The following is a 12500-nucleotide window of genomic DNA, read 5'->3' as shown; positions in this document are numbered from 1 at the left end:
GAGAGAAAGAGAGAGAGACGGAGAGAGAGAGAGGGAGAGAGACAGAGAGAGAGGGAGAGACACAGAGAGAGAGAGAGACAGAGAGAGGGAGAGACACAGAGAGAGGGAGAGACTTGGGCAGAGTGAGACCTGATCTCATACTCTTGTACTCTGTAGCGTCTCCTCCTCAGTGAAGATGCTTGAGTATTCATCCCTGGTGCTCCTCCTGCGAAGGCTCTCTACCATAACGCAGCTCAACTGTGCCCCCCAGGGGCAGCGCTGATGCATTTCACCGTAGGTCCTTCATTAAGTCCTATTACATGTAAAACGTCCTATCGGAGGGCAAGCAGTACCTCACCAATATAAAAACTTCTCCATTAGATCGACCTAGTTTGACTTCAAAGTGGAGTTTGGTTGGAGTTAAAGGTGTTTGTGTGTGTGCATGCGTGCGTGTCTTTTTGTGTGTGCGTGCCTTGCTGTGTGTGTGTGTGTGTGTGTGTGTGTGTGTGTGTGTTAAAGAGAGAGCGGAGCGTGTCGGGGTGCTTTTTTCCCGGGGTTCTGGAGGGATTAGCTAAGCGCTCGTAATCCAGCCCCGGCTGCCATGTCGTCAAGAACAAACGTGACGTCTCTAAGTCACCCTGGCCTCAGCGCAGACACGTCTCCCCGCCCGCCCCGCCCACCCGCGACCGTGAGAAGCCTCGTTAGCGACCGTGAGAAGCCTCGTTAGCGACCGTGAGAAGCCTCGTTAGCCACACCGGCGCCAGGCTGAAGGGGGGGGGGCTCCCAGAGTGGTGGAGGTGAATCCCCTCGGAGCCGCGTCCACGGCTGGACCCACACCCCGCCCTGCTCCGGGGCGAGCCTGACCCCCTGCTGAGAGGGGTGGGGGTTGTGTGTGTGTGTGTGTGTGTGGGGGGGGGGGGGGTATATGCACCAGCAGGGGCGGACGAGCGCAGGGATGATGTCTGGGATCGGGGCTCTGGAGGAGGAGGATTTAGAAGGCTGAGGTCTCAGGGGGGAGATCAGGGGAGGCGGGGCCACAAATGAACGACCTTAAGTCTGTTTTCCCGGCTGCGCGTGCTTCCGCTCTTAACTCTCTACTTGAATCTTTCCCTCCGTCTCGTCTGCGGATTGGCCAGACACCGCCGAACGGCACGCTGTTTTCTTCCGTTCGCTGTCGGCGCTGAGGCGACGCTCCACATCCTGTCGCTGAGCGCTGACCTCTGACCTCATGTCCTCTCCGTTTGTCCTGGTCTGCAGCTGAGAGCAGCTGCTCCCCGAGCCAGTTCCAGTGCAAGACCTCCCTGCACTGCATCTCCAGGCTGTGGGTGTGTGACGAGGACCCGGACTGCGCCGACGGCTCTGACGAGGCCAGCTGCGGTGAGCTGGCCAGCACGCCGCCCTCATGAGAGAGGGCTTTGAGACGGATATAGTCACACAGAGGTCTGTTGTTGTTGTGTCAGTGTGGTGCTGAAGGCCCCCCAGGGTGGAATACCACAGCAGCACGGACAGATCTGGATTAAGCAGCGTTTTGCTTCATTCACTGTTATGCCGCCATCTGTTACTCACCTGTCAATATTATCTCATTTGGTTCACTTAACAGTTGTTGTTCTGAACATGCAAAACTCTTTAATTCCCGGCACGGTCGAGCGCACCACCTGAATTATAAACGGATTAAGAATTCTAGAATTCTGAATGTTGCTAATGTCGTTCTAAATCTGGGAATTAGCGCTCGGTCGTTGTTTGCATGATTGTGAGTAAACAATGGATTATGCATGCGGCTGATAGAAGATGCTCCGCTGTTCCTCAGTGATAGAGGCACCGTGAGAAGATTACCAGGATGGGAAAGAGATAAACCTCCTGTAATCATTACACTTGTTTTGTTTGTTTGTTTGTTTGTTTGTCCATGTAGACGAGAAGACGTGCGGGCCTCACGAGTTCCGCTGTCAGAACAGCAACTGCATCCCGGACCACTGGCGCTGCGACGGACAGAGCGACTGCGGCGACGCCTCCGACGAGGAGGACTGCAGTGAGTCGCCCGGTAACGCCGCCCGGTAACGCCGCCCGGTAACGCTCGCCCGGTAACGCCGCCCGGTAACGCCGGGGCTCTCCAGGGCTCCACGCCGTGGGAACGGCAGACGGACCCTCGCTGCTGAACCTGTCTGTGGTTTTGTCGGTGGCGTGATGTCTGTGGCGCCGCGGCGGTCCAGAGCTGGGTGGTGTTTCGTAGCGGGTTCATGGTTGAGGGACCACAGGGGTTCATGGTTGAGGGACACAGGGGTTCATGGTTGAGGGACCACAGGGTTCATGGTTGAGGGAACCACAGGGGTTCATGGTTGAGGGACCCAGGGGTTCATGGTTGAGACACACAGGGGTTCATGGTTGAGGGACCCAGGGGTTCATGGTTGAGGGACACACAGGGGTTCATGGTTGAGGGACACACAGGGGTTCATGGTTGAGGGACACACAGGGGTTCATGGTTGAGGAACCACAGGGGTTCATGGTTGAGGGACCCAGGGGTTCATGGTTGAGGGACACACAGGGGTTCATGGTTGAGGGACACACAGGGGTTCATGGTTGAGGGACCCAGGGGTTCATGGTTGAGGGACACACAGGGGTTCATGGTTGAGGGACACACAGGGGTTCATGGTTGAGGGACACACAGGGGTTCATGGTTGAGGAACCACAGGGGTTCATGGTTGAGGGACCCAGGGGTTCATGGTTGAGGGACACACAGGGGTTCATGGTTGAGGGACACACAGGGGTTCATGGTTGAGGGACCCAGGGGTTCATGGTTGAGGGACACACAGGGGTTCATGGTTGAGGGACACACAGGGGTTCATGGTTGAGGGACACACAGGGGTTCATGGTTGAGGAACCACAGGGGTTCATGGTTGAGGGACACACAGGGGTTCATGGTTGAGGGACACACAGGGGTTCATGGTTGAGGGACACACAGGGGTTCATGGTTGAGGGACACAGGGGTTCATGGTTGAGGGACCACAGGGGTTCATGGTTGAGGAACCACAGGGGTTAATGGTTGAGGAACCACAGGGGTTCATGGTTGAGGGACCCAGGGGTTCTTGGTTGAGGGACACAGGGGTTCATGGTTGAGGGACACAGGGGTTCATGGTTGAGGGACACACAGGGGTTCATGGTTGAGGGACACAGGGGTTCATGGTTGAGGGACCACAGGGGTTCATGGTTGAGGGACCCAGAGGGGTTCATGGTTGAGGGACCACAGGGGTTCATGGTTGAGGGACCCAGGGGTTCATGGTTGAGGGACACAGGGGTTCATGGTTCTGGGACACACAGGGGTTCATGGTTGAGGGAACCACAGGGGTTCATGGTTGAGGGAACCACAGGGGTTCATGGTTGAGGGAACCACAGGGGTTCATGGTTGAGGAACCACAGGGGTTCATGGTTGAGGGAACCACAGGGGTTCATGGTTGAGGGAACCACAGGGGTTCATGGTTGAGGAACCACAGGGGTTCATGGTTGAGGAACCACAGGGGTTCATGGTTGAGGGACCCAGGGGTTCATGGTTGAGGGACCCAGGGGTTCATGGTTGAGGGAACCACAGGGGTTCATGGTTGAGGAACCACAGGGGTTCGTGGTTGAGGGACACACAGGGGTTCATGGTTGAGGGACCCAGGGGTTCATGGTTGAGGGACACACAGGGGTTCATGGTTGAGGGACCCAGGGGTTCATGGTTGAGGGACACACAGGGGTTCATGGTTGAGGGACACACAGGGGAGTTCATGCAACATGTGTGTGTACTTGTGTCACTGCCGTGCGGTGGATTAAATACCCCTAGAGGTCCTGGAATTATTATTATGAATGACCTTTCCGGTACAATCCAATGCCAAATATCTCCAGTTATTATTATGGTGGAACTGGGAGACCAGGGGGTTAATAAACCTTCATCTCTGTTTCTCTCAGAACCGCTGACCTGCAGGTCCAAGGACTTCGTCTGTGCTGACGGGGAGTGCATCTCTGCCCGCTTCCGCTGCGACGGAGATCAGGACTGCGCTGATAACTCAGACGAGGTAGGTCCTCCTCGTCCTCCCCCCCCTCCTCCTCCTCCTCCTCCTCCTCCTCTTCCTCCTCCTCCTCCCCCTCTTCCTCCCCCTCCCCCTCCTCGTCCTCCCCTTCCTCCCCCTCCTCGTCCTCCCCTTCCTCCCCCTCCTCCTCCTCCCTCTCCTCTTCCTCCCCCTCCTCCTCCTCCTCTTCCTCCCCCTCCCCCTCCTCTTCCTCCCCCTCCTCCTCCTCCCCCTCCTCCTCCTCCTCTTCTTACTCCCCCTCCTCCCCCTCCCCCTCCACCTCCCCCTCCTCTTCCTCCCCCTCCTCCTCCTCCTTCTCCTCCCTCCTCCTCCTCCTCCTCCTCCTCTTCTTACTACTACTCCTCCTCCTCCTCTTCCCCCCCCTCCTCCTCCTCCTCCTCCTCCTCTTCTTACTCCTCCTCCTCCTCCTCCTCTTCCTCCGTGTGGGTTAGACCCAGTATCTTCTCAGAAATACAAAAACAGAAGACATTATTTAAAGGATAGACTTGTGTTTTAAAGAGCGTGTTTCCGGTGTGAATGTGCTGTTGGTTGAAGTGGTTGTGGATCTGGGCGGAGACTGAGCCGGGTCACTTCCTGTTTCCTCAGAGAGGCTGTGAGACTCACTCCTGCCCGCGCCATGAGTTCCAGTGCCTCAACCTGCTGTGCATCTCACGCAAGTGGCTCTGTGACGGACAGGAAGACTGCAAGATGGGCGAGGATGAGAAGAACTGTCTTCTGCCGGGTATCAGCTACGGTCCGTCCCACCACACAGAACCCACAGGACTGTTTTTAATTAGGGGAGCGCTGAGCACCGTCACATAATCACGTCTGACATGTTTTACCACGGCGTCCTATCATTTAGAAACGCAGCAGATGCTGTGTTTGCTCATGCTGCAAGACTACGTAGCGAACGAACTCAACAGACTAGCTCAGCTGAGTCAGGAGGAGAGAGTAGAGAGCTAGGGTAGAGAGCTAGGGTAGAGAGCTAGGGAGCTAGGGTAGAGAGCTAGGGTAGAGAGCTAGGGTAGAGAGCTAGGGTAGAGAGCTAGGGTAGAGAGCTAGGGTAGAGAGCTAGGGTAGAGAGCTAGGGTAGAGAGCTAGGGTAGAGAGCTAGGATAGAGAGCTAGGGTAGAGAGCTAGGGTAGAGAGCTAGGGTAGGGAGCTAGGGTAGGGAGCTAGGGTAGAGAGCTAGGGTAGAGAGCTAGGGTAGAGAGCTAGGGTAGAGAGCTAGGGTAGAGAGCTAGGGTAGAGAGCTAGGGAGCTAGGGTAGAGAGCTAGGGTAGAGAGCTAGGGTAGAGAGCTAGGGTAGAGAGCTACAGCAGGTATCTTCCACTCATACATGGTGTGCATTCCCAACTTAGATCTTTGCAGTGGGATGGAGAGGCATTAGATCAAGGCTGTAGCAGGCTACTTCAAAAGCCCCATCAGAAAGAAGCCTTGCGCACAGTCATTTGACGTTTTGCTTCATCTGCTAACAAGCGGTGTGAAATTAAAATGATCCACCTCACTGCTGCTCTTTTTTATATGTGAACTCGAATATTTTTAGTGAGTAACTTTCTCTCTGGGGTAACTGAGGACGGTGGTGCACGGAAGAGGCCTGACATGAAGATGCATCTAAAAGCTTTTTCCTCTCCCGGGAGGAAGAGTGCTCTGAGACTCTCACTGAGGATGAGTTCACTGAAGTAGTCCTGTATCCTTGGCGATTGCGGTGAATCTCAAACACAAGTTGCTTTGACCGTGCAGAATAGCTGAGGCTAAATATACCAGATCATAACACAAACAGATCATATACCACAGCATAACACAAACAGATCATATACCACAGCATAACACAAACAGATCATATACCACAGCATAACACAAACGGATCATTTTCATCTGTCGTTTTCTTGACGCTGTCACCATACGTTACTGGCGTTGTCACCGATGATTACCATGTTACTAAACGATGACCAACATGACAAGGCATGACGGCGTGTAACCCACACATTTCGGCATGACCAGTTCGAACCCGGGTCTTCCGCATTGCAAACACCGACGTTGTAAAGCGAGCTCTCCATTGGCTCAGGTGGATGGTATTTACACTCGGGATTCACAAGGACTCTGTTTCACTTGGTTACAAGCACACACCGTTACCTCCCGGTAGAGAGACGGCGTAGGAGCCTGATCACAGTGTGTGTGTGTGTGTTGCAGTGCCCTGATCACAGTGTGTGTGTGTGTTGCAGTGCCCTGATCAGAGTGTGTGTTGTGTTGCAGTGCCCTGATCAGAGTGGGTGTGGTGTGTGTAGTGCCCTGATCAGAGTGTGTGTGGTGTGGTGTGTGTAGTGCCCTGATCAGAGTGTGTGTGGTGTGGTGTGTGTAGTGCCCTGATCAGAGTGTGTGTGTGTGGTGTGTTGTGTGTAGTGCCCTGATCAGAGTGTGTGTGTGTGGTGTGTGTTGCAGTGCCCTGATCAGAGTGTGTGTGTGTGTGTGTGTGTGTGTTGTGTTGCAGTGCCCTGATCAGAGTGTGTGTGTGTGTGTGTGTGTGTGTGTGTGTGTTGTGTTGCAGTGCCCTGATCAGAGTGTGTGTGTGTGTGTGTGTGTTGTGTTGCAGTGCCCTGATCAGAGTGTGTGTGTGTGTGTGTGTGTGTGTGTTGCAGTGCCCTCAGCCTGCATGCAGACAGAGTACATGTGCGCCAGCGGCAGCTGTGTCCTGGCCAGCCAGAGGTGTGACGGCCAGAGGGACTGCTCAGACGGATCAGACGAGGTGAGTGATGATGCCACCGTGATCTAGTCTTCTCTCATCTACTACTGATCATCTACTGTTCTCTACTGTTCTCTACTGTTCTCTACTGATGATCTACTGATGATCTACTGTTCTCTACTGAGGATCTACTGTTCTCTAATGATGATCTACTGTTCTCTACTCATGATCTACTGTTCTCTAATGATGATCTACTGTTCACTACTCATGATCTACTGTTCTCTACTGATGATCTACTGTTCTCTACTGATGATCTATTAATGATCTACTTATGATCCCCCCTCTCTCTCTCTCCTGGAATTGTCCTGGTGGCATTCACCTGTGCTGTGGGCTATTTCCATAATTGTGGAATTAAAACTATGTTCTTGATTCAAAGTCAATAGAACACCCTAGAACACCCTAGTGCACTTGACTTTTAATGCCACTAAATCAGGCCTCAAGCCTCAAGAGATACAGCTTCCAAAGCTCCATCATGCATTATATATGAAAGCAATTTCCCTCCCTGCCCAAGCCGGGCGTTTCTAGCTGAAGGGGATGTGTTGTTTAATTCAACCAGTGATTCAGTCTCCCTGCGGAGGCCGCCGCTGCGTCCAGCCTGCCCACCGCGACCATTAGGACGCCGCGCACAGACGCTAGTAAATCATTGACAACTCGGCTGGTGTGTGTGCGTGTGTGTGTGTGTGTGTGTGTGCTGACAGGTAGACTGTGAGAGAGAGTGCAGGGAGAGCGAGTTCCTGTGCCAGAACCGAGCCTACTGTGTCCCGGGGCGCTGGCGCTGCGACGGCGTGCCGGACTGCGTGGACCGCAGCGACGAGGAGGGATGCGTCCACGGTGAGGGGGTTAGAGACCACGGTGAGGGGGTTAGAGACCACGGTGAGGGGGTTAGAGTCCACGGTGAGGGGGTTAGAGAAGGTGAGGGGGTTAAGAGACCACGGTGAGGGGGTTAGAGACGGTGAGGGGGTTAGAGACGGTGAGGGGGTTAGAGACGGTGAGGGGGTTAGAGACGGTGAGGGGGTTAGAGACCACGGTGAGGGGGTTAGAGACGGTGAGGGGGTTAGAGACGGTGAGGGGGTTAGAGTCCACGGTGAGGGGGTTAGAGACGGTGAGGGGGTTAGAGACGGTGAGGGGGTTAGAGACGGTGAGGGGGTTAGAGACCACGGTGAGGGGGTTAGTGACCACGGTGAGGGGGTTAGAGACGGTGAGGGGGTTAGAGACCACGGTGAGGGGGTTAGAGTCCACGGTGAGGGGGTTAGAGACGGTGAGGGGGTTAGAGACCACGGTGAGGGGGTTAGAGACGGTGAGGGGGTTAGAGACCACGGTGAGGGGGTTAGAGACGGTGAGGGGGTTAGAGACGGTGAGGGGGTTAGAGACCACGGTGAGGGGGTTAGTGACCACGGTGAGGGGGTTAGAGACCACGGTGAGGGGGTTAGAGACGGTGAGGGGGTTAGAGACCACGGTGAGGGGGTTAGAGACGGTGAGGGGGTTAGAGACGGTGAGGGGGTTAGAGACGGTGAGGGGGTTAGAGTCCACGGTGAGGGGGTTAGAGACCACGGTGAGGGGGTTAGAGACCACGGTGAGGGGGTTAGAGACCACGGTGAGGGGGTTAGAGACCACGGTGAGGGGGCTTCGCTTGGCGGGGCGCTCTGCCCCCTCTGGGGTTCCTCTCAGCCTTTGTTCCCACAAGTGTACAGGAAGTCCTCGTCCCCCATCTCGCCTCACTCTACTAAAATGAAAATGTACAGTGTGATTACCGAACTGCCACCTGGTGATCAAACTGTGGGGCGGTGGGCGTTGCTCTCTGGTGTGTTCTGTTATTCCTGCATGTCTGGTGAAACCAGCCGTCGTTAAGAATACATTCTGTTTGTAGCAGTGAGGAGAAGGAGAGGGCTGGAGAAAGCATCAGTGAGGAGAGGGCTGGAGAAAGCCATGAAAACAAGAGCATCAGTTCCCTCTCTGCTTTGGGAAGCATTAGAACTCAGTCGCGGGGAGTTGGGGGGGGGGGGGGGGTTCCAGAAAGTGGATTTAGTGAAGACTGAGTTTGCTACTGGTGACCCTAAGATTGAATTGAATCTCAGGGTTAGCAAACTTTAGTTTAGAGGCTTAGAAAACAAAGTTTTCACTAAACCCGCTGACTGAGATACCGACCCCGGAATCCTTGCAACAACGTGTCCCGACGTCCTGCTAAGGAGACGCGGCGTCGTCTGTCCTGCCGTCTTCATGCAGCGCGTGACGCGTCCCGGGTGTGTCTCAGTCAAACATGTCTGCCCTCCTGCAGGCCCACACTACTGTCGCCAGGACGAGTTCGTCTGCAACAACACGCTGTGCAAGCTGCAGGTCTGGCTGTGCGACGGGGAGGACGACTGCGGAGACAACTCTGACGAAGACCCCGACATGTGCGGTGCGTTCCCTCCGACCGGGCGCTCGTCAGAGACGCAGAAGAAAGAAAAGAAAAAAGCATTTTCTGAGTTTGTCACAATGCTACTTTTGTGTGAAAAATGTGTGATGATAATCGGATAAACAGTTTATCAACGGCGTTGCCTCTTCCTCTCCCCCCCGGCGTGTTTGTGATGTGCAGCCCAGCGGGCGTGTCCTCCTGCGCGCTCCTTCCTCTGTGGGAACGGCAGGGTGTGTCTGCGCCCGGAGCAGCTATGCGACGGGGTGGACGACTGCGGAGACGCCTCAGACGAGCAGCGCTGCGGTGAGCCAATTACCTCGTCCTATGACAGCTTGGCCAATAACCTGGCGGAGTCTTGTCATTACCACACAGGGTTCCTGCTGATAGGTTCGCCGGCTGCGTTCTCCTTCCTGTGAGCTATTTTTCAGTAAGTTGTTTACAGTGAAGGGCCGGGCGGTCGAGCACCTATTGTGTGCGCTTGATGTAAACACATTCCTCATGACTTGTCTGAAAGGATGCACACAGACAGAGGTACAATAGCACAACTCAATCCAGGTCACGGCGGCGGTGTACCCATTATTTTTGCAGCGGGTTTTGCTGTCGGCGCTGGCTGTCTGTCTGCCCCCTTGTGGTGCGCTAACCCCCCCCCGTCTCGGTCCTCTGCCTCTTTGCTCTTTTAGAGGTGGCGCTCCGGCCCCCCAGGCCCTGTGGGAAGACGGAGTTCGCCTGCAGCAACCATCGCTGCATCCCCGCGCAGCTGCAGTGCGACCTGTTTGACGACTGCGCAGACGGAGGCTCGGACGAGCAGGGCTGCTGGAGCGGTGAGCCACGCCCACAGACGCCGCCATCGGCACGCGCCTCACAGCCACACACGCCTCACTAAACCCCCGGCTTCAAGAGCCACCAGAGGGATGTTGTAAATAGAACGTGTTAAATATGCATTAGTGTAAAAGCATTGTACGTTTTGAGATGTTGGATATCTTTGGCGTTATTCTTAACCAATAACAAGAAGGTCTGACCTTTTAGATGCTTTTAGCGCATGTCCTGGTGGTCTGGCTCACATGCTTGTTCTGTTGAAGTGTCCAAGCAGCAGGGCTGTGGAGAGAGAGAGACCCTGTGTGGGGACGACGCCTCCTGCAACCAGACCAGAGCAGATCCTCTCTGCCAGTGCCACCCGGGGTTCCACAGGGACCCCGCCAGCCGACAGTGTGAAGGTACATACTGTTCAGGATGTGACCCTCTCCGCCTCTGGAGGACGGCTCTCTTCTCAAGGACTTCTCTCTCTTTGTTGCTAAACGTTTGTAGTGTGAAGTATGCAGTGACCTTCCTTGCACCTGTACGTACAGTAGCTCCTAGTGTTCCACTCCACTTTGAATGTTGGCTTTTTCAGACACTAAAGGAAGGCTTGAAATGTCCGCCAGCTAAGCGCAAGGACGTCTCTGCTCTGCCTCTTCTCTCTGACACACCTGAGGGGCTCATTTAAATGTTCCTGGTACGACCATCCCCTTCTCACCAGCTCACATTCTGTTTCACTAACGCAGAACGGTCTGGCCTTCACCTCCTCCAGACCATACCGGGCCAATCAGGGACTGTGTTTTAACTGCTGTCCCGCCCCACAGTGGAAAGCAGCCCCTGATTGGTTCGTGTCCCTGCCACTCGCTCAACAAACATGGCGGCTCCCGAAGCAACGAGTGGTAACGTTAACGTTAGAAGAATAAACGCAGCTCTAAGTGCAGTTATTGCAGAAATAGACTTAATCACAACACTTATACAAGAACAAGAGTATGCACTAGCGGAGTTTCTAGGTGGAAACGTTTGACGTTCTTCCGACAATTTGGCAAAGGTTTGCTGAACGCTGATTGGCTGAAGGTGTTTGTTTGTCAAGGCAAGTACCCCCGCCCACATAATGGGGTGGAGGCCCGACCAATATTGCGGAGCGAAGCAATGAGCTCGCTAGATCGGGATGGTCATACCAAGCTAACTTTAAATCCCACCAGGAGGTTAACTATTCTAATCCCAGGAGGTTAACTATATTCTAATCCCAGGAGGTTAACTATATTCTAATCCCAGGAGGTTAACTATATTTTAATCCCAGGAGGTTAACTATATTTTAATCCCAGGAGGTTTTATATATTTTAATCCCCAGGAGGTTCAATAGTTAACCTACTGGGGATTAAAATATAGTTAATCTACTGGGGGGATTAAAATATATTGTACCTCCTGGGATTAAAATTCCCCCCCAGTAAATTAACTATATTGTAATCCCAGGAGGTTAACTATATTTAATCCCCAGGAGGCTACTGTAAATATAATTGACCCATTTTATCTGAAAAGCAGCCCGTTGGGTTAGCAGGCCTGGTTCCAGCATGCTGCTGAGGGTGGTGTAATGAGGGGTTAGCAGGCCTGGTTCTATGCTGCTGAGGGTGGTGTAATGAGGGGTTAGCAGGCCTGGTTCCAGCATGCTGCTGAGGGTGGTGTAATGAGGGGTTAGCAGGCCTGGTTCCAGCATGCTGCTGAGGGTGGTGTAATGAGGGGTTAGCAGGCCTGGTTCATGCTGCTGAGGGTGGTGTAATGAGGGGTTAGCAGGCCTGGTTCCAGCATGCTGCTGAGGGTGGTGTAATGAGGGGTTAGCAGGCCTGGTTCTATGCTGCTGAGGGTGGTGTAATGAGGGGTTAGCAGGCCTGGTTCATGCTGCTGAGGGTGGTGTAATGAGGGGTTAGCAGGCCTGGTTCCAGCGTGCTGCTGAGGGTGGTGTAATGAGGGGTTAGCAGGCCTGGTTCCAGCATGCTGCTGAGGGTGGTGTAATGAGGGGTTAGCAGGCCTGGTTCATGCTGCTGAGGGTGGTGTAATGAGGGGTTAGCAGGCCTGGTTCCAGCATGCTGCTGAGGGTGGTGTAATGAGGGGTTAGCAGGCCTGGTTCCAGCATGCTGCTGAGGGTGGTGTAATGAGGGGTTAGCAGGCCTGGTTCTGCTGAGGGTGGTGTAATGAGGGGTTAGCAGGCCTGGTTCTATGCTGCTGAGGGTGGTGTAATGAGGGGTTAGCAGGCCTGGTTCTATGCTGCTGAGGGTGGTGTAATGAGGGGTTAGCAGGCCTGGTTCCAGCATGCTGCTGAGGGTGGTGTAATGAGGGGTTAGCAGGCCTGGTTCTATGCTGCTGAGGGTGGAGTAATGAGGGGTTAGCAGGCCTGGTTCCAGCATGCTGCTGAGGGTGGTGTAATGAGGGGTTAGCAGGCCTGGTTCTATGCTGCTGAGGGTGGTGTAATGAGGGGTTAGCAGGCCTGGTTCCAGCATGCTGCTGAGGGTGGTGTAATGAGGGGTTAGCAGGCCTGGTTCCAGCATGCTGC

The 12500-nt window shown here is 54.4% G+C and overlaps 1 protein-coding gene across 1 annotated transcript in view; it reads left to right on the top strand.

Moving 5' to 3' along the window:
• Nucleotides 1-12500, top strand: part of LOC311322082 (low-density lipoprotein receptor-related protein 1B-like) — a gene marked incomplete at both ends in the record, with an annotated part of 130697 nt that overhangs the window by 104952 nt on the left and 13245 nt on the right. Inside the window, 10 exons of the mRNA XM_084454092.1 lie at nt 1237-1356; nt 1889-2005; nt 3919-4025; nt 4626-4773; nt 6659-6765; nt 7461-7593; nt 9038-9160; nt 9338-9460; nt 9838-9978; nt 10237-10371. Of these exons, the coding sequence (XP_084310218.1) occupies nt 1237-1356; nt 1889-2005; nt 3919-4025; nt 4626-4773; nt 6659-6765; nt 7461-7593; nt 9038-9160; nt 9338-9460; nt 9838-9978; nt 10237-10371 (1254 nt within the window). The remainder of the gene's footprint in view (nt 1-1236; nt 1357-1888; nt 2006-3918; nt 4026-4625; nt 4774-6658; nt 6766-7460; nt 7594-9037; nt 9161-9337; nt 9461-9837; nt 9979-10236; nt 10372-12500) is intronic.

This window comes from Borostomias antarcticus (genome assembly GCF_949987555.1).
Source record: "Borostomias antarcticus genome assembly, chromosome: 19".
Taxonomy (NCBI): Eukaryota; Metazoa; Chordata; class Actinopteri; order Stomiiformes; family Stomiidae; genus Borostomias; species Borostomias antarcticus.
This window is presented reverse-complemented; position numbering and strand designations above follow the sequence as displayed.